Raw genomic sequence first — 21,246 nt, forward strand, 5'->3', positions numbered from 1 at the left:
CAACACATAACATCTAACTTTTTTTTTTATAAATGGAACATAACAAAAAAATCGTACAATAAGTAACTGTTACCAAAGGCAATAAGTAGCATCTCATAGTTAATTGGTTTTAAATAAAAAAAATGAATAAATTGAAACCATTTAACCGGTAAATCCTATTTCTCACTGTAACTGTAATCAAACAGTAGCAGGTTTGCTTTAGTTTTTTATGATTTTAAACTATTTTTAAGTCTTTTAATGCATTGGATGTAAGTCATAATTGGCAGTTTAAAGACTTAAAAATTACTTGCAAATGTTTATTTTGAAGATAGACAATTTAAGCCTGTTAAAAATGGCCGAAAGTTATAGCCGTTGACTGATTACCTATATACTGGCTTTTGTTAAGTCACACTTTGTTTACAAAGCCATTTGGCAGAAGTGGTGTCAGACAAATTTTAAGGTCCGGATGACCAACACCATGTATGCTTTTTTTTTTTTTTTTTTTTTTTTTTTTAACAAATAAAAATAGAAGTTTTGGTAAATTTCTACTTGGTTTTCCACCTTAACATTTTCCTTAAAATGACGACTTTAAAAGTTTTCTGGGCATGCTGAAAACGAATATCACATTTAAATTTTCTGCAAGTAACTAGTTTTCTAGATATTGGTCCCCCGATTTATCGGAGAGTGACCTATGTTTTCAGTGGTGTCCATCCGTGCGTCCGTTAGTCCGGACGATTTCCAGATAACCGTCCATTAGTTTTTCCTGAAATTTTGCCACAAATTGTATTTCATCAAATAGATGTGCACAGTAAAAAAAATTTTTGCAAAAATTCCTGTTGCGTCTCAGGAGCTCAAAAGAGGTCAAGAATGACATGTTTTGCCCCAGAACTTTTGATCCATCCATTAGATTTTTCTGAAACTTGGCCAAAATGTGGAGTCTATTGTTCTTGATATATATGGGTGACCCTGGCAAAATTCTGGTTCACGTCCCTGGGGACTTTCCATGCTAAAAACGCCTCTTTTCATGGCTCTTTTTTTTCTCAACAAAAACTTGATGTCTGACTATATAGTGTTTTTTCATGGTAGTCAACTCCAATAATCATGTGTTAAGGCCTGAAACTGCACTGTTATCCATTTACACTGAGATTTGGCATCCCCAGGGGCTCAAAAGAGGTAAAAAATGACCCCTAAATGACACTTTTTGCCCCGTAATATTTGATCCATCCATTAGATTTTCTTGAAACTTGGCGAAAATGTGGAGGCCATTGTTAATATAAATTCAGTATGAGTGACCCTGGCAAAATTCTGGTTCGCATCCCTCTGGGACTTTTAGGGCTAAAAATATCATGCTTTTTGGAGCTCTTTTTTCATATTACTCAAAAACTTGATATGTTTGTCTATATAGTGGTTTTCCATAGTGCTGAATTCAAATACACATGTCTTAAGGCGTGATATTACACCTTTTGTCCATTTTTTTTTTTTTTTTTTTTTTTTTTTTTTTTTCTGGGATTCGCCGTTCCCAGGAGCTCAAAAGAGGTCACAAATGCCCTAAAATTGCAAAAAATGACACTTTATCCCATAACTTTTACCCTATCCATTAGATTTTTCTGAAACTTGGCGAAAATGTGAAAGCAAGGTTGGCCCTTCACACTTCTCACATTAATCATTTCTTCACTATTTTTTGTGGTGTCCTCTCATATGCAGTACTAGAGGACCATCCACGTGCAGCTTGTTAAGCAGTGTAATTCCTTGTTAAAAGTGGTGGCCATTGTATGCGCAAATGTGCATATTTTTGACATAATTAATCTGCAGTAGATACGTTTTTTCAGGTTATGATGTGGAATGTTTTTCCGGCCCCGGTTATGGTATTTGCCCCGCCTTACAGTGTTATTTATAATGTTGTTTGATTATATATATGTGTATTATATACTGTATTATATACTGTATTGTATTTTGTTACTAATTGTTAATATGTACTAGTAATACACACGGACAAAAAAAACGCTTTGGATAATTACAGATTTCAAGGTAGTTCTACTAAAATAGCCATATTTCTCAAACCAAAGAACTTCAAGTCTTCAAATTACTACTGTTTTGTTCGGAAATGATTATACTTTCAAATGAATTAATAAATATGAATGTACTTTATATATTTGAAGAGTTTTAAGCAAATAAAGTGATAAAAATGTGAACGTCATAAAATGGCCCTTTCGGTAAGGTTTTATAATGACCCTCCCTGTTTTCTAAAGGCCCGTACCATGATTGTATGAATAATTTCGTAATGAAATTTGGAAACCAATCAGAAGAGGTGTTAATCTTAATACTGTCAAGTGTCCAAAATATTTTTGACCATTTCTATTTTTGTTGTGTTAAAAATAAGACTTTAATATGACGAGTATCGAACATTTTGAAAAAAAAAATTTCATCGGACACCTACTAGTAAATAAATCATTCTTTTTACTATCTTTATCAATTAAAAGTATTTTATGTTGAGTAGGACCACGGTAATTGATAATAATTTAAAAGGACCTACCCGAAAAAAATGTTTATTTTTCGAGTTTGGTCAAATTAAGTTAGTATTAGTAGCAGCAGCAGAACTGCAGCAGTTGTAGTATTAGTCATAGCACAGTATAAACAGCACGCGTTCTTTAATTTTTATTCACGAACGAATTAAGAAAAGCATGAAAATATGAATATAAATGGTCTGATATGTTTAATTAGAGAATGTTATCAGAATAACATTAGTTTAGAATTATTCGGTTTTCAGAATGTATAATAATAACAATCCCAACCAATTCGGCATTATGAATCCATTATAATTTCTCACATTTCTGGTCAAATTTAAAAACATGGTTAAATAAAACAAAGTAAACTTTTGTAGATATATAGCTTGCATGCACTTTTATTCGTTGCATTAGTTTTGAACAGCGAATTAAAACAATGTTTTACTGCGAACAGCCACAAATGTTGTTTTTTTCAAAATCAAAAGATGTATGAAAATCTCGTTTGTATTACTATACACATAGATTTGAAAAAGTTGTCAAAAAACAAATATATAACAAATAAATGTTATCAAAGGCAAGATAAGTTACTTTTCTACCTAACTGGATATGTTTTTAGTGTTTATATTTAATGTAACATGTTTATTCAGCTCGAAAAACATAGTTTACCGATGTATTCTAAAATTTAAAATGGCGGCCGACTCTCTCTCTCTCTCTTTGAGGCGGTAAGTTTGGGAAAATGAGTTATAAATAAAAAAAAAAAAATAGACAAAATACTGTTAAAAACTCGCTCAATATATGTTACCGTAACATAGGCGGATATATATTCGGCAAGTTTTTAACAGTATTTTATCTAGTTTTTTATTTTTAACTCATTTTCCCAAACTTACTGTGTGAAAGAGATAGTCGGCTGCCATTTTTGACTTTCCAATACATCGGTAAGCACTGTATGTTTTTCGAGCTGAATAAACATGTTACATTAATTAAAAACATGCTTTGCATAACATTTGTTATAATTTATTTATTTATTTATTTATTTTTTTTTTTTTTTTTTTTTTTTTTTTTTTTTTTTTGGGACAACTTTTTCGACCTCTGTGGCAAGTAATACAAATGCACAAATAGTGTTAACTGTTGAGCATTTCCAGAGAACAAGACAAATGTCAGTTGACACTTAAATATTTGAAGTCTTGGTAATGACTTAAAAATAAATAGTAAAACAAAATACTGTTAGCAACCCACCTACTAAAGTTATGTGTGGCAAGTCTCCTCCTAAAACACTCTTTAACCCTAACAATAACACTAAGTTCGAGTGGCAACCCCCCCCCAACAAAATACCTCTGTAAGCCACATACAAGCATCTAAAACAAACAAAAAATAGGTCCTTCCTTAAAGAAAAATGCACATAAAAAATTGGTTAACTGCCCTAAAATGCTGGAAATGGTGAATTATTTCGCATTACATTTTTGTGAAACTAACCGCCCCCCCCTCTAATATTGTTTTTGTTTCTGTCAAGTCTTCAGTATGTTCCCACATAATTTTCCTTAGCCCTACAATTAATTCAAAGTCCGAATGGCAACCCTCCCCATATTCTCATTGCATAGAGACCCTCTTAAAACCACACATAATTGTCTTAAAAAAAATAAAACAAAAAGCATACAGGATTTATCTCCCATAAAAAAAAACCCAGTTAACTGCCCTAAAACGCTAGAATGACCTGTAATGGGGAATTATTTTACATTAAATTCTAAAATAATTTGTTTATCTTTCATTAAAGTTTTTCATGGCATTTTATACATAATTGCCTAAAAAGGTAGAATCACATTGGAGGGGTGGTCAGAAGGGGTTGGGTGGGGTTAAACAGAAGGTGTTAATCTACAATAATACCAAAGAAATATTGCAATATATTCATTTTTAAATGGTCCTATGTTTAGATTTAAGTTTTTTGTACGTAATGCACATTACAATTCAACTTCGAGTTCTCCAACTTCTTTTCTATTTATGGATACATGGCATTTTTAAGGAATTGCAGCATATTTATGCACATTTACTGCAGATTATTTGGAAACCATGGACTTTTGGATATTTTCAGTTGCATATTCTGATTCCTTGTACAAAAATACACTTATACGGTAAATTTCATTGCTTAGTCTTGTGTTTTAACAAAGATATGACATTTTTACTGAAAAAGTAGTGTAAAAAATGTGACAAAACGCATATGGTCTTAAAGAGGGGAAAATATCCAAACGTTTGAGGCACAAAAATAGTCATAACTTCCTTAATTTTAATCAGATTTTTAAAACTTAAAAAGATTCTTTCTTAGCTCATCAGGCTCTTTCTATGTATACTAATATTGAAATACTTTAAGCTATTTCAATTTTTTCATGTGTATTGCTATATGTACTGTATAAAATTTTGCTTAGACCCTGCCATACAGCGATTTCACTTTGCGATCCTGACCCCAGACTGGATTAATGTCGTATTCCGAAGTTCTACTGTACTCACTATTTCATAGCTAGCTATAAGATATACTGACCCAACAGGTCACGGGTAGTCTAGTGTGTGTGTGTGTGTGTGTGTGTGTATAAATAAATAAAGTGAACTTGTCTATATATGTGTGTGGAACGGTCTCTACCAAACTACTGTCAATTTTTGGTCTACAGACTCAACTTGATATATGGAGGATTTAGACCTGTATTACAAATTGAATTTGGTCTTTAGCCAAAAGGTAAAAATTTGAACTTGGCAGGAGTAAGTCAACTTAATGTGTATCTACTATGCATGTGCAGATTATGTATATGTATGTATGTTTTAATTGTTATTCTTTAAGGTTTTGATATGCGTGTGTCCTTGGATCTTATGGTAGTGAATACCACTGGATAGCTAAATGTTTTGGTTTCAATTCTAGCTGATGGCACTGAAGTCTTTTTTTTAACTTTTGAAATCGCTACTACATATACTGGATACATTATCAATTATTGTATCTTTTTTTATAACGTATTTAGTTACAATTTATTTTAAAAATAATTCTAGCTCAGACGACTGCTAATATGACACCTTTTTTGAATTTTCAAATAAAAATCAAGGGAGATAATTCCTTTTCGACTGAATACTATAATAGAAGCTGTCTGCCTAATTTTTCAAAAAATGTGCAAATGAAAATGACCTCCCTGCATCCCATATAATGGTAGGTAGATAGTCAATTAAAAATAAAACTGATATTGTTAAAAGGTAGACCAAGAATTTTGATATGCCAAAATATTTTAATGAAAATGTTCTAAATTGAAAATTTATTTAAAAAATTTTCCATTAAAAGTGAATTCATGAAAGTGAATTAAAATTTCTAATTGTTTTCAAATTTTCATTTATAACTGATTTGATTGAGAAAGAAATATAGGGCTTGATGGATAAATTCATCTTTAGTTGACCTTTTGACAACTAAATATTTTTGTTTACGAGCCAAATAGAAAAGTTATTAGCCAAACCCACATGAGTTTTGGAATATATCTTTATTCCGTGATGAGTATAAGATGTTTTTAATAAGTATAATTCTAAATATGCACTGAATTTTATATTTAGACTTGAATGTATAAACATTCAAATTTCTCCATAGTGTGTGTGTGTGTTTTCTTTTAACATTTTCCGTATTAAAAAAAAAAGTATATTGTTCTATTAAATTCAGATTGTTTAAATAATCTGACTTTGATCATTTTATTAAAAAAACAAGGTTGTAAATACATTTTTCACTCGGTAATGTGTTGTGGAAGATTGTTGGTGAAAAACACAATTGCCATAAAATAAACTTTTTATTATTTTTAGTCACCACTTGGAAAAATCACTCAGAAATGCAAGTTTCACTTGCCACGTAAAACCCTGAAATAATGCTTGATCTGTTAAATGCTTTTTGAATTACTTACATGGAAATGAATTTTTGTTTTCTTTGCAGAAATTATAAATTATGAATTTGACAGAAAAGACCTGATTTGTCTGTTTGTAAGCTGTTTAGTTGGTTTATGGTATGGACTAAAAAAAGTGAGTATGACTTTGGTCTTGAACATGCAAAAGAAATTGGTTTCAACCCCCCACCCCTCCCCGCCACGCACACACATACACAAATAAAAGTGTATTTCAAGGGGAAAAATGAAATGCAGTTTCATGATATATATTATACACAATCTTTGCTATCCGTCGCCACTAATACCATTGTGTCAACATTATTGAGCAATGCTATTTGAATTATTGTAATGTGAACTTTTAATTTGATTGTGATTTCTTGTTAATTTCTCATAATATTGAAAATTGGCAACAGTTTCATTTTAAAATTTCTTACGTTTTAAGCTTTATTTAAAGAATTGTTAATTTTTCAGCATTGGATTGCCAACAACCTATTTGGTTTGGCATTTTCTGTGAATGGTGTGGAGCTACTCTCCTTGAATCGGGTGAGCACAGGTTGTATCCTGTTGAGTGGACTCTTTCTTTACGATATCTTCTGGGTAAGTGAAACCAACAGTCGGGGTTTATCTCTTTACTTCTCTGGTTGACATACCTATTAAAGCATTTTTATTATACGTAGTATCAGCGTAAGAATAAAATAAATCCTGAAATGTTTAATGGACTTTAGGAGTATTTTCTGCCCACTTTTTTTTTTTTTTTTTTTTTTATTAGAAAATTAATTGTATTCTAATTGGGCATAGACTTTATTTCCTTGTCTTGGTTTTAGTTATATATGATTGAAATGTGAAACCTTTTCTATATTTTCCATAAGACTTGGTGTTAAAAAAAAAAAAAAAAAAAAAATTGAACATCTTATTTATATTTCTGTAATTTTAGGTATTTGGGACCAATGTTATGGTGACAGTGGCAAAATCTTTTGAAGCACCAATAAAACGTAAGTTAGATTTTTTTTTTCTTTTTTTTTTTTCTCTATTTTTCTTTTTTTTTTTCTCTATTTTTCCTTTTACCTTCTCTCTCTGCCTTTTTTTTTTCTCTCTCTGCCTTTTTTTTTCTCTCTCTGCCTTTTTTTTTCTCTCTCTGCCTTTTTTTTTTTTAGCTCTGCCTTTTTTTTTCTCTCTCTGCCTTTTTTTTTTTTAGCTCTGCCTTTTTTTTTCTCTCTCTGCCTTTTTTTTTTTTAGCTCTGCCTTTTTTTTTCTCTCTCTGCCTTTTTTTTTTTTAGCTCTGCCTTTTTTTTTCTCTCTCTGCCTTTTTTTTTTTTAGCTCTGCCTTTTTTTTTCTCTCTCTGCCTTTTTTTTTCTCTCTCTGCCTTTTTTTTTCTCTCTCTGCCTTTTTTTTTTTTAGCTCTGCCTTTTTTTTTCTCTCTCTGCCTTTTTTTTTTTTAGCTCTGCCTTTTTTTTTCTCTCTCTGCCTTTTTTTTTTTTAGCTCTGCCTTTTTTTTTCTCTCTCTGCCTTTTTTTTTTTTAGCTCTGCCTTTTTTTTTCTCTCTCTGCCTTTTTTTTTCTCTCTCTGCCTTTTTTTTTCTCTCTCTGCCTTTTTTTTTCTCTCTCTGCCTTTTTTTTTTTTAGCTCTGCCTTTTTTTTTCTCTCTCTGCCTTTTTTTTTTTTAGCTCTGCCTTTTTTTTTCTTTCTCTGCCTTTTTTTTTTTTAGCTCTGCCTTTTTTTTTTCTCTCTCTGCCTTTTTTTTTTTTAGCTCTGCCTTTTTTTTTCTTTCCATTCTTTCTTTTTGACTTATTTTTGAAGATGCAATTTCAAAAGTTGTCCAAATAAATTTTATTTGAATAAGTCTATATAAGTAGGCCATTTATCATCTTAATAGCGAGATTAAAATGTCAAATTCATATTCACAATACAAGAGCGGATTTCTACTCCTTTTTGGTTTAATATTTGCTTTACATGCTGACCTGTGTTAAATGGCTTTAGATATTGACTTTCAAACTAACCTATCTCTGGTCAGGCCTCTCTAGTTCATTTGTATTTTTTCCCCCCATTTAGTGTTTCTTTATAAAGTGACTTTATTACCTCAACTGTTCAACATCTATTAACTCCATCGATTTTTTTTTTTTTTTTTTTTTTTTCAACATGACCATACTAACAAAGTCTCCTGTTTTCCAAACATCTCCCCATGTTTAAATTTAATCTGTGAGATCATTAAATCTGAATTTTAAGACTCGCTTTAGCCATCATATCATTCTCATATCCTTTCTCTCCTTGCAACACATATTCTCCATGGCCAGGCTTCACTTCTATACATCATCACACTGCATATGCATAGCTGATAGATTCTTTCCTTGGTTGACACCGATAATGCGAGTTATGTAAGCAAGTTTCAATGAACTACAATTACTAATCACGACTCCAGTTATAGTATGCAACTAAGCAAATAGCAAGAACTATTTTATTTACAACACTTATTACAACTCTATACTTTATTGGTATTGCCCCATATGTTTTATCATACCTACGAAAAAAAAAAACAAAGAAACTGATGAAACCAAGTCTTATATAACAATTTTCAAGGCCTTTGATTTTGATAGGAGACTTAAATAGCCATAGATAATAAAGGGAACCCAAAAAGGAAAAATTATTGAAAAATTCATTGATACAAATCTGTTTATTGGATCCCAATCATCCAGCAATAGGTATATTTTCTGCCATAAGTTTCACACTGTGTGACCCATTATTGGCATAATACAATTGGCAAATCTATAAGGATATTTGTGGTAGTGACTGTTTTTCAGAAATATAAGTTTTTTAAACCTAAAAAGCTGCAGACACCACTGACTGAATAATACTTGAATACTTGTATAAAAATCAATTAAAAAAAAAAAAAAAAAAAGCCACATAAAAAAAGTGACAAATATGTTGGCAGAACATTTTGCCAAAAGTTTATGTACAGGTACTCTGAATATGACAAGCAAAATGCAGAGAAAAAGAAAATTAACTTCATATCCAGTAATATGACAGACGTTTCAAAAGTAATACCTCCTATTTTTAATTCCATCTAAATGTTAAGAGGGGATGGCAAATTACATTGTTATGATGACTGAACTTATGCATCCATGACCTGAAAGTTTTATTTCTCTGTTGCAGATATTGATGGTGTGAGACTCTTAAGAATGCAACCCTTGTCATGGACGCACATCAGAAGCAGATTTGAATCCCTGCATTGAGAATGACTACGTAGAAAAATATATTGCATTTTTTTTTTTTTTTATGGTACCATTCCAGTTTTCATAGCTCTTCAATCTTTTAGTTAAAAAAAAACAAAAAAAACAGGAGGCCTTACTTTAGGAACGACCCTTGTGATAATATTCAGCAAGAAAAAATGAATGTAGGGGAATCTGAACGAGCCAATCTTCGACTTGACAACACTTCTTGCATATTAAAAAAAAAAATGATGGTCCACCTATGATGAAGGATATACGGTAGAATATATACTTATAAAATGTATGAATTTCAAGCCTAATTCATGAAAAAAATTACCAGGCAGAGAGGTAAATCAACATCAAGTAATATAATTTCTTAAGGAAATATAAATTGAAAAAAAAAAAAATTTGATACTAATTTATATTGAGATGCATGCAAATTGGTTCCAAATAAAATAGGAAAATTTATGGGTATATTTACTTATCAGTTTTAGAATACAACAAAATTATGGAAAATTTGAGTAGAATTTTCATACAAAAATGAACTCGATATTTATAGTCAATGAACTTTGAGGAACAAGACTGGTAGCATCTTCATATTGGAGGGAAGATAATCTACAACATGCTGGCTTGATGCAAATATTCAAACTTCATGGACTACAAATAGTAAATTAATTTTACTTCATAGTTTTATGTAATTTTTAGTATACTCTGATATTTTTCACTAATAAGTATGTTTCAGGTTTTTATTTTTATTTTTTTCTGTCATTTTATTTTGGACTACCATATTTCACATCTTTAAAATAAGCACCAAACATTTAATAAAATCTCAAAGTGAATTTCTTACAAAATCATTAAAATATGATGTCCAACTCCTCCTTGGCATAAAACGACCTAACAAGGTTTGTCGTTAAAGCATCAAATTTTTGAAAATCAAAATTTGTTTTAAGTGTTGTGTGTGTGTTTTTTTTTCTCTTGTGTTTTATCTGTTACAATTGGAGAAATTTAGATCATTTTTTTTTTATCTAAAACTAATTTTTCAGGAATTATTTTGAAGAATTGATGTATGTTCTATTTTAAACTAATGAATGAGCATCTTTTGAAATAGTTATGGTTTCTGTAATCTACCATTATTCAAAAATCTGAAATCGCTTGTAGATTATTTTTGTGAAATTGCAACTATTTGAGTAAATTCTGCAGTGTTCTGCTTATATTTCTTTTCTTATAAAAAAGTTCTGTCGTGAAATAGAAATTGTATTTTCATTTTTTATGGATGCGTTTTAATATTCTTTTCTTTAATTTTATTTATTATTTATTTATCAACTGGCAATAAAGTTGTATTTCTTATATTTTCTTATTTGCAAATGATTGAGTATATATTTCTACTTTCCAGTGGTGTTTCCACAAGACTTACTTGAAAAAGGACTTGCTGCTGACAATTTTGCCATGCTTGGACTCGGAGATATTGTTATACCTGGAATATTCATTGCTTTGCTGCTCAGATTTGATGTCAGGTAAGTATTTTGTATGTTTTGCTGTAGTTATTGCATGTGAACTTTAGTCCAAAATGTTATGATAATTTAATATGTGTTTTTGGTTATTGAAAAAAAATTTTATTTATTCACTTTTTTTTTTTTTTAAACACATGCAAACACACCATAAACCATCCAACATATTCAGTTTAACATTCCTTTTACATTCTGGCATGTGTTGAATGCCTTTTAAAACTCTACTTTTTAACTAATCTATCTCTGACTAGGTCTCTATGTATTCCTTTCTTTCAAAACTGTTACATCAACTGTTTTACATCTGTTAACTAGAATTCTCATCCATTCTTACAAGTGGCCATACCATCAAAGTCTACTGCACGCATTTTCTTATACTGTTCAGATATAATCTTCCAAACTCATCAGGTCTAACATGGTCTTTAAAATTTACATTAACCATCCATCATATCATTCGCATATCACTTCTCCTTGTAACATATCCTCGACCCTCATAGGCTAGGGTTTACTTGTGCACATCATCACACTGCACACGCATGTCTAATAATAGATTCTTTCTTCAATCGACAGTGGTAAGATTCTGCTAGTTAGTAATAACAAATTTCCTGAACTTGCTCCTAACACTAGCAATCGCACTAGCATCTGTTCTTCCATGTGCCTTAGTATCACTGAAGTAACAAAACTTCTAAACAACTGCAATAGCTTCACTATCCAAATATCCTTTCTCCATATTAGTTCTCCTGTTTCCAATTAACTTTCTGACAATCAATGATATAAAATGCAAGTCATTTACAATATAGAAAATAAAAATATTTAACAAAACAATTTCAAACTAATTTTTTAGATTTCCTTATCTGTTCATTATGTACAAAGCAGATGAATAATTTCCATTCTTAAATGTTCTCTTATTACATTTAATTCTTCTCCGTTTGAATTAATTTCTAAGAAAAGTGATTTTTTTTTTTTTTTTTTTTTTTTTCTTACAAATGAGTCTCCACTTATCAAGGCCACTCGAGGATAAAGGTTAATGTGTGTACAGTAGTCGTAATCATCAGTGGAAATTTTGTAAATTGGATTACTTAAGGGAATAGTTCCTCAAGAACTTGTTCATGTTGGACTTAAAGACAACCATATTATAGTCAGTTGGAAAGCAGGCAAATGGAACAAGTCTACAGGCGTGCAGTTCTAAGAAAGAAGCTTTCTCCATGGAATCTACATTTAGGTTTTAAGCACAGATGAAGAGTAGGAGAAATTATTGATAGTGGTTTTAGCTAGACTAGAGTTTTTTGGGTAAGGAGGGGCCATAAGTTGGACCTCAGACAAGCACTTGCCATGAAAATAACGATAAAGCAGAGACAGGCTTGCAATGTCTCTTCCGTGGGAAAGAGATTGTAGAGAAGAGAAAAGGGCATTCCCCACTAGGCTACAAAGTCTATTTTGAACTCTGTCAAGGCAGGATAAGCTGCTTCTAGCAGCTCCTGCTCACTTGTGGCAACAGTACTCCATCCTTAGATATACTTGGCTCTTATACAGGAAGAGAAATGCATCAGCAGTGAGATATTTATTGGAGCAGTAGAATTATCCCACCATTTTTCCAGCAACCTTGGCAACAGATTTGATGTATGTGTTCCATCTCCGATCAGGAGTAAAGGTCACACCTAGAAGTTTGTCAAAACATGGAGCCTCCTCAAGATGGAAGTCATTCATTTCAATTGATGCCAGATGGGGATCCGTGTTGATGTAAAAATCGAAGCTTGGTTTTAGGTGCATTAAAATTAACCAGCCACCTCTTTCTCCATTGCACCACATGATTAAGATCAGGAGAGAAAACCAGAGAGAACTTAGTCATTTACAGCCTTTGAAGTATTACCATAGATGGTAGTCGTCAGCATAAATGTCTATGAATGATCTTAAGATGTGATTTGGGAGCTCATTAATGTAGATCAGAGAGTTGGGACCAGGATAGACTCCTGAGGAACTTCAGCATCAATACTGCGAGCTTCTAAATTCTGCCCATCAACCACTACTCTTTTTGAACCTATCAAAGAGAAATTAATTAATAATTGAAAATACATTTCCAGCTATGCTGTAGATTTTTTGGAGTAAGCCTTTATTCTATACCCCTATCAAAGACCTTTGATATGTCCCAGGCAATTACCCTAGAAAAGATGGCTCCGGCGAAAGATTCACTAATCCTAGGAGATATAACTGCTTTAGATCTAGCAGAATAGAAACCATATTGCATGTCACTGGTTGACTATTTCTGTTTAACAGATTCCAGCAACTTACTTATGATGCATAGGAGACTTATTGGTCTGTATTGCGATCACCTAAATTTTTAAATATGGGACATACTGATGAGTTCTAGGGTGTTGGGAAGCAATTCTCCTTAAGATAATGCTTAAATAGCTTTGTAAGTATGGAAGCTTAGTCCTGATTGAAGCTTTTTGAGCACTATAATAGGAATGCTGTCAGGGTCAGTTGCTTTGCTAGAATCAAGGTTTTTGATTAGCTTGGCAACATCACACAGATATTTGTAGTTTACATAGCATGCTTTCAGACACAGGAGGAAATACGAGAAGTTGGTGGTCCTGATCACATTGAGTAGAATTAGCTGCAAAGAGTTTGGCTTTGTCCAATGCTGACAAGATTACCTTAGGTCCATTAATGATGGTTCGAATAGAGGACACACTTCTATTCAGGACCCTGTTTGTTATTTACCAAAATTAGTAGGAACCAAGCTGCTGCTCAGCTACTTTGGACTTGACAAACTGAGCATACAACTCTCATATTCTTTATTACTCTATTACAATGGCAGTCCTCAAGGCAGCTTTAGTCTCAGCACATTTATTACGTTGAAAGCAATGGAAAAAGTGACTTATGTGCACAATAGCAGCAACACATTCTGAGGAGAACCATGGCTGGCTGTTAGGTTTTTGCTGGAATTTTTTTGGAGGGTATGAAGCGATCTATACCTACAATTAACCATTCCGTCAGGTCTGATACTATGGAGGACACGTCCTTTTTACTTATAGAGTGCAGAGGTAGATCTGATATAAATGTACGAAAGTTAATCCCAGTCAGTTATAGAGTATCGATATACTGTATGATGGCGAGAGATGTTGGGGAACTTATTACATTTTGTTTTTATCTTAACCGAGACAACAGAGTGATCAGAAGATCCTAGTGGGGACAAAACTGAAAAGAACACTCAGCTCAGAGCAAGTTATGTGAAAAAGGTTTAGAGGACTTGCATACTGACCATCTGTGTCGGGCACATGGATGGATTCATGAACAATCTGAGTTAGGTCATATGCAATGGAGAAATCATGACAGAACCTCGCCTCATCATCTGTCTTGTTTGAGTGGACTAACCATTCCGCATTGTGAACATTGAAGTCTTCAGACGTGAATGTTTGCTGAGGGGTACGCAGACAGGATGTAGTCAATTTTCTCAGATATGGTTTTAAAGTTAGTAACTCCGCTGTTGTGGGGGCAAATAAAGGGCAATTTAGAGTCTTCTCTGGAGATGTCTCTTCCACATGAAAAACCATCTCTAATGTAGGCACATATTCCATGCCTATAGTGATCTTGGGGGTCAGATTTGGATGTTAAAAAGAATATCCTTTAATTATGAACTTATCTAGGGAAATAGTTGGTCCAATACCAGTTTCACTTAGGAAGACTTGGTCTGGTCTGGTTTGGTTTGGTTTGGTTTGGTTTCCTGTAATTGGATTTCAACCTCTGGAAGTTTTGAACGTAGACCTCTGATATTGAAAGAGATATAGTAGTGGGGTTCTACGTTGGAAGTTGAAGCTCTGGGTTTAATTGTATATTCTTTCCAGAGACTTTTCATGATGGAGCTTTAGGATTTGTGGAATAGGTCAATAGACTTGGTTAGAGCAAGGCAGAGTGAGAAAGTAAGGGAGAAAAAGGGAAGGAATTTGTTTTCTAGATCATAAGATAAAGCCATAACAATTACCCATTAATATGGCATCGAGAAGCCTCACCAGAAGCTACTGCATGGTCCAGAATCTATTCACCAAATGGCAATACGGCAGCCCCAGTAATTGCACCTGCTGATAAAACGACCTCTTCAGTAGTTAGTCAGGGACCCGACCCTTGAACTATCAGGCAGATAATGTTGGCCCAGTAAAACGTTTACCCCCCCCCCCCCAGCACCATTATTAATGACATGGTTACAAGAATAGAAACAAAATTTCTGACATCTCGGACGACTGCTTACACAAAAATAGTGCCGACCCAGAATACAGCTTTTTCTTCTCCCTTTGTCTGAAAAATTACTCATTCTAAACGAGGACTGAGAGACAAATTAGAAGTGAGTTACGGGAGCTGTTGACAACGTATCCACAATGCATTGTCTACTCTCCATTTTAAAAAAAAAAAAAAAAAAAAAAAAAAAAATAGAATGATACAAATTCAATTGACCTGTTTAGGCGAAAGTATGGCGATAGGTTCCCTGCTCACTAACTGAAATAAATAAATAAATTCAGTTGGCAAAGTTAACATGTAATTCTTGAGCAACTCTGCTAATTTCCTCGAGTCATTCCTGGCTAATTTAAATGGAAATTGTCTACCACTTTTGCTAACATTCGATGCTAGGCGGCGCATTTATTAGTATGACTATTTGAAAAGTATGCTAAAATGGCATCCGCATTTTTTTTTTTTTTTTTTTGAAAGAACGTGGGCAGCTGTTAAATTCAAAATTGGAGAACATTTTATTTTGAGGAAAAATAGCAAGTGAATCATGAGCCCCCCATGGACAATAAATTCCAATAATAAATTTTGATAATAGTATTTGGTGGGGGTGGGCAAGTTTAGAAAAAGACAATTGGATAAATTAACACATAATTGAAAGAAAAACGGACTTCCTGAAATAGTTTTTTTTTTTTTTTAAGTTTTTTTTTTTTTATTATTATTGTTTACCAGAATTCAGTTACCAGATTTACGTATGAGCAAATCTAATTTCTTTGTCATTCCCAACTTGATTTGAATGGAAATTATCTACCACTTTTGCTAATCCTTCATTTAAAATTATATCCCTCACCATTTTTTTTTTTTTTTTTTTTTTTCATTTTCAGTTTGAAAAAAGGTTCGAAAACATATTTCTATGCAAGCTTTCTGGCCTACTTCCTTGGATTGGTTGCCACAATTTTTGTCATGCATGTTTTCAAACATGCTCAGGTGAGACTTTATTTTTCATTTTTTTTTTTTTTTTTTTTTTTTTTTTTCCTATAATTTTAAGCTTTAAATTCTGATAGCATGAAATATTTATTTGAAAGAGATAAGGGTATAATTTTATCCTTCTTGAGGATTTTCAAAATCTATAATATAAATCTCAACTGTCTGTTTAAATGTATGTTTATGTTTGCCTAAAACTTTCGATAGAGGCGACAGATTTTCACAAGATCAGTATTGTTTTGAAGCTAAACCCTTCAGACAACAAATATCGAAAAATTAGCTACAAACATTAATTCCTTCACCCTCAACTGAGAACTTTTCTAAAAGAGGTTGCTTTTTTCGCCGATATTTTGGAAAGTCATTCCCTCTTTTCGATTGACTAGCCTTAATTTAAACCATCACCACTTCTGGTTTGGCAATGGCAAAGATGTTACTTTTTTTTTTCTTTTTTTTCTCAACACTCGGGCACCCAGACTAGTATATAATAAAATAAAAAAAAATAAAATGCCTTGCATTAAACTGCACTTGGTGGTGAAGCCCCAATCAAGAAATGTAGAACCACCTTTTCTATAACACTTCTCCCAGATCTGCTTGGGTCTGGAGTCTTAGTACGTGTCAGGGTCTTTTTCTTTCTTTTTTTTTTTTTTTTTTCTTTGTTTTTTCAAACAAAACCTGTCTTTGAGATAAATTCAGCAACATCTTGAACTCTTCTAAATTTTATTCAACTAAAATAAAAAATATTATTTATATTTTTGACTCCATAACCCAGTGACATACTTAAATCTCTCAACCATGTACAGTCTCTCATAGTAAATAACAATACATCAATATTAAATCTCAATACAATTGAAAATATTTAAAAACAAAATATAATTGTAATAAATTGATACACACAGACAAATAAGACAATAAACATGATTATAATGAAATGTATTTGTTTACCTGGATGTCTGTACATGTAAACATAGATGCTGATATGGAATCCCACCTCTACAACCTCACAAGAGAAATTACCCACTTACCCACACAACTTATTTTATTTTACTACTAAATAAAAAAAAGTAAACAAAGATAAATGATGTATAAAAAAAAAAACACCTCAATATTAACAGATAACATTAACTCCCTTCCACATCATAAGATAGAGAAAAAAGTGGGGGGAAAAAGTCAATTAATAAAATAAGTGAATAAAAATTATACTATACTAAAATTAAAAAAAAAATAATTAATAAGTAGATGAATAAAAAGAAAAATAAGTCAAAATTATTAAAAAAAAAAAAAAAAAAAATCTATATTAATAGGATAGCGTATGTGTTATTTATTTTGTCTTTTTTTTTGTCTTTTTTTTTTTTTTTTTTTTTTTTTGGTAATAAATAATTTTAACAAATTTTTTCATAAGTTTTGGTCATAGCTGAAGGGACTAAAGTTATATTTTTCACTTTTCAGTTTCTATTCAAGCTGATGCACCCAAGTCATACAGATGTATTTTTTTTATTTTTGAAATTGTAACTTTATAATATATAAAAAACGATAGAATATTAATTCTATAATACTATATACAAAATCTGCAAGAATTGACATATCATATTTAAGCATACTTTATGACCGAGCTAGGCTGGGTCTCCCTGCTAGCTTAGATAAATACTTTTGCAGTTTTAACAAAAGAGCTACAATAATATCAGAGCATCTCCGTTTACGCTGAACATTTACAGAATGCCAACATCAATATATTACATATGAATCCCCTGTGGCATTTCCACAGGTCCCACTAGTATATAATATTTAAATTAGTTAAATAATGTTATTCTTTGGAGGAAAGAGAAGGAAAATCTTATTGTTGGTGGGTGACTGCAAGATGTATTATCCAATTTTATTAGTCATATGTATCGCCTCACCTTAGTAGTAATTTCAAATCTGTGTGTAATATATATACTTACATTTTAAACCATTACATTGCCCTGATTTCATTTTCTATGACGCTTTGTCCCCAACCAACGATCGCTATAAAAAAAAGTAAACAAAACACCCATCTATTGACGACATAGATAAATCAATTACTAAATAGGTATTGTTGGCTACGAACAATAAAATAACTAAAATCCATTAGCTAATAAAAATAATATATACAGATAGCTAATTGACACTGAAAACTAGTAATATTTAAAAAAAAAAAAAAAAAAAAAAAAAAAAAGTTGATTAATGAAGCAAAAAATATACATACTAATGATTAGGGCCGTGACAACAGCATATTCTTTTCATGGTTTTGACTCTTAAGATATTAATGGGTATATATCACTCATGTTTTTATATAGACTGATGTAGTTCTCAGTTGATTGACTGTCTTACTGTGTCTGATATATACTTGAGTTAAAAGAATGGAAAGAATTTGTTGTCACAGCCCTACTAATATTTTGAAATGTGGATATGTGTGCGCGCGCACATCTGTGGAGGCATTTTGCAGATTTCATTTCCTGCTTTCTAGCTATTTTAGCATAGCAAAAATAATCGTAAAAAAAAAAAAAATAATAATAAATAGGTAATACTGGCTATAAAAACAAAAATTAAGAGAAAATAAAATTTAAATAACACAGTAATTTGTTCAACTTGGAATAAATTTATTTATTTATATATTCAATTTACTGCGGAGATATTGTGTCCCTGTTCATACTTGGTGATTTCAAGATTTGAAACACCTGCCATTTGAGAAAGAATTTTCCTCAAAGTAAATTATGAAACGTTGTCATACACAGTACATCGCTGTGTAGAAATTTGACTTTTCAACTAAGTCGTATTATTGACACAAAAATTATTAAATAAATGTTTATACATATGTATATATAAATTTAAATATATCACCCCCCCCTCCCTTTCTCAGCATTCTATTCTTTGTATTGTGATAACTTTCTAACACTTACCTTTTATACATAACTTGCACAATGCTTCAAGCTAACTACATTTCATTATTAATATATACTATTTTCAGTATTATGAGTTATAAGAAGCATAAAACTGCTTTAAGTGTGTGCATTTAAAAAATTAGAAAAAGACATTCTTCTTTGCCAAACGGTCATGAATGCCATGATAAAATTTCTCATGGTTAATTTTACTTTTTTTTTGACAGCAGAGGATTGCTCAAAATAAAATATAAATTAAAAACAGTTTTTATAACCTTATAACCCTTAGTACTTCTAGAAGCATAAAAATTTACATGTGTTTAAAAAAAAATGAAATAAATTATCCTACTTCTGCAATTCAACAATTTGATTTTGAATTAACCCATTGATGGTTGATGTGCCATAAAACAACTCTTGACACCTTAACACGTTCCTTGATAAAGAATAATCAGATAAAACTTTCTTTTTGTCTTTTTTCCTCCACTTAATACAGTAATGACTTTTTTTAATTTTTTTTTTATTTTTAATGTCTTGATACATTTTTATGATTGTTCTTTCTCTGCCAGCCTGCATTATTATACCTGGTTCCAGCTTGTATAGGGGTTCCAATAATTGTAGCCCTGTTTCGTGGAGAAATCAAAGAGTTGTTTAGGTAAGTTTTTTTTTCTTTTTCTTTGTATCTGTTTTCTTTACTCTATGTGGATAGGAAGAAGTAAAAAAAATAAAAAAATGACTCCAAAGATATACACACTTGGAGTCTTTTTCAGTATAAAAAAGGTATTGCAGATAACCACTTATCTGCAATACCTTTTTTTTTTTTTTTTTTTTTTTTTTTTTATGCTAAGACTCCAATTTATTATTTGTAACCCCCACTAAATACTATTTTAAAACATGAATTTATCCCTCTGCTCCCCTCCCCTCATTTCTTTTTACATTTTAAACCAGTTATTTTTTTTATTAATAGATACCCCCTCTCCTCCTAGGGTTGGGAAGGTCATTTCAGTACCTCCCTCTATCTCCCCCCCCCCTTTTTTTAACATTTTTGTAAATTATTTTGATAACTTTTTTTAATCGAATAACTTCACTTTGTTTCAGTTATGAGGACCACAGTGATAAAACCCCAGATCCTGCTGTATCAGCCATCAGTGGCAATACTACTACTACAGGAGACAAGAAGACTCAATAGTATGGCGATGGAAGCTGCCAGTTCTTGGTCCCTTTTACTCCACACCATCTTTGAGCTGCTGCAGTGGCCCGACACCCTTCCCCCTCCCATTCTTTTGGTTTCATTTCCAGTTTCTCATGTTTGGAACACCCCTCCTCTCCAGTCATATGACACTCATCCAAAGTAAGGTGGCGTGCCTAAACCCAGCATTCAGAGCCATTGCTAATATTCTACAGATTTCAACGTTTATTTATACTGGCCTCCTTCTTATACCCAACCCCAAATCACAATACTACTACGCTGCTGCAAGAAAAAAAAATATCATTGGAACATTTGCTTCTCTACAAATAAAGAATTGATTTAAAACGTCATTTTCTTTCAAGTATTTTAACCTGGAAAATCTTAACACCCTTGGTGCCAAAATGTGTTCTGTCTCTATTTCTTTAAACAATCTATTCATAAAATTGAATACTGTGACATTGATGATGCTCATCAGTTTACATCTACAAGGTACTTATAGCAAAGTCTGAACCCCCCCCCCCAAAAAAAAAAATTCATTTGAAGTATATTTAACTTAATTAGCATATAAAAATATTTCAAAATATAGACTTTCTTTTATTTTTTATTTTTTTTAATAGAAACTTAAGTATTTTGCTGGTCATGTGTATTGCTAAATTTCTTTTAGTTCATGGGTTATATTTTTCGTATCTGAATGACAGCTTAAGAGAAAATGGAAATCACAATTTAAAAAGTTATATTTCTCCTAAGAATAACTGGAAAAAAGCAAGTTTTAATTTTGTTAAATAAAAAGTTTTCATATCTGATTGATTTTCAAAAACAATTTGTTTCGGGCTAAAACTTGTTGGCAAATTTAAAATTAGAAAAAGACATTCTTTGCCAAACG

General features: G+C 31.7%; 1 protein-coding gene across 3 annotated transcripts in view; it reads left to right on the top strand.

Annotated features, from left to right (window-relative positions):
- The window catches only part of LOC145255659 (signal peptide peptidase-like), a 123,893-nt gene extending 103,180 nt beyond the window's left edge, over nt 1-20,713 (top strand). For all 3 annotated transcript variants that reach the window (XM_080114230.1, XM_080114215.1, XM_080114224.1), the window contains 7 exons: nt 6,424-6,509; nt 6,845-6,970; nt 7,308-7,365; nt 10,970-11,090; nt 16,184-16,286; nt 19,744-19,829; nt 20,273-20,713. In XM_080114230.1, the coding sequence (XP_079970356.1) occupies nt 6,424-6,509; nt 6,845-6,970; nt 7,308-7,365; nt 10,970-11,090; nt 16,184-16,286; nt 19,744-19,829; nt 20,273-20,363 (671 nt within the window). In that variant the 3' untranslated portion in view covers nt 20,364-20,713. The remainder of the gene's footprint in view (nt 1-6,423; nt 6,510-6,844; nt 6,971-7,307; nt 7,366-10,969; nt 11,091-16,183; nt 16,287-19,743; nt 19,830-20,272) is intronic.
- The last annotated feature ends 533 nt before the right edge of the window (nt 20,714-21,246 follow it).

The sequence above is a fragment of the Euprymna scolopes genome, chromosome 3 (assembly GCF_053919585.1).
Source record: "Euprymna scolopes isolate OS-2025 chromosome 3, ASM5391958v1, whole genome shotgun sequence".
Classification (NCBI taxonomy): domain Eukaryota; kingdom Metazoa; phylum Mollusca; class Cephalopoda; order Sepiida; family Sepiolidae; genus Euprymna; species Euprymna scolopes.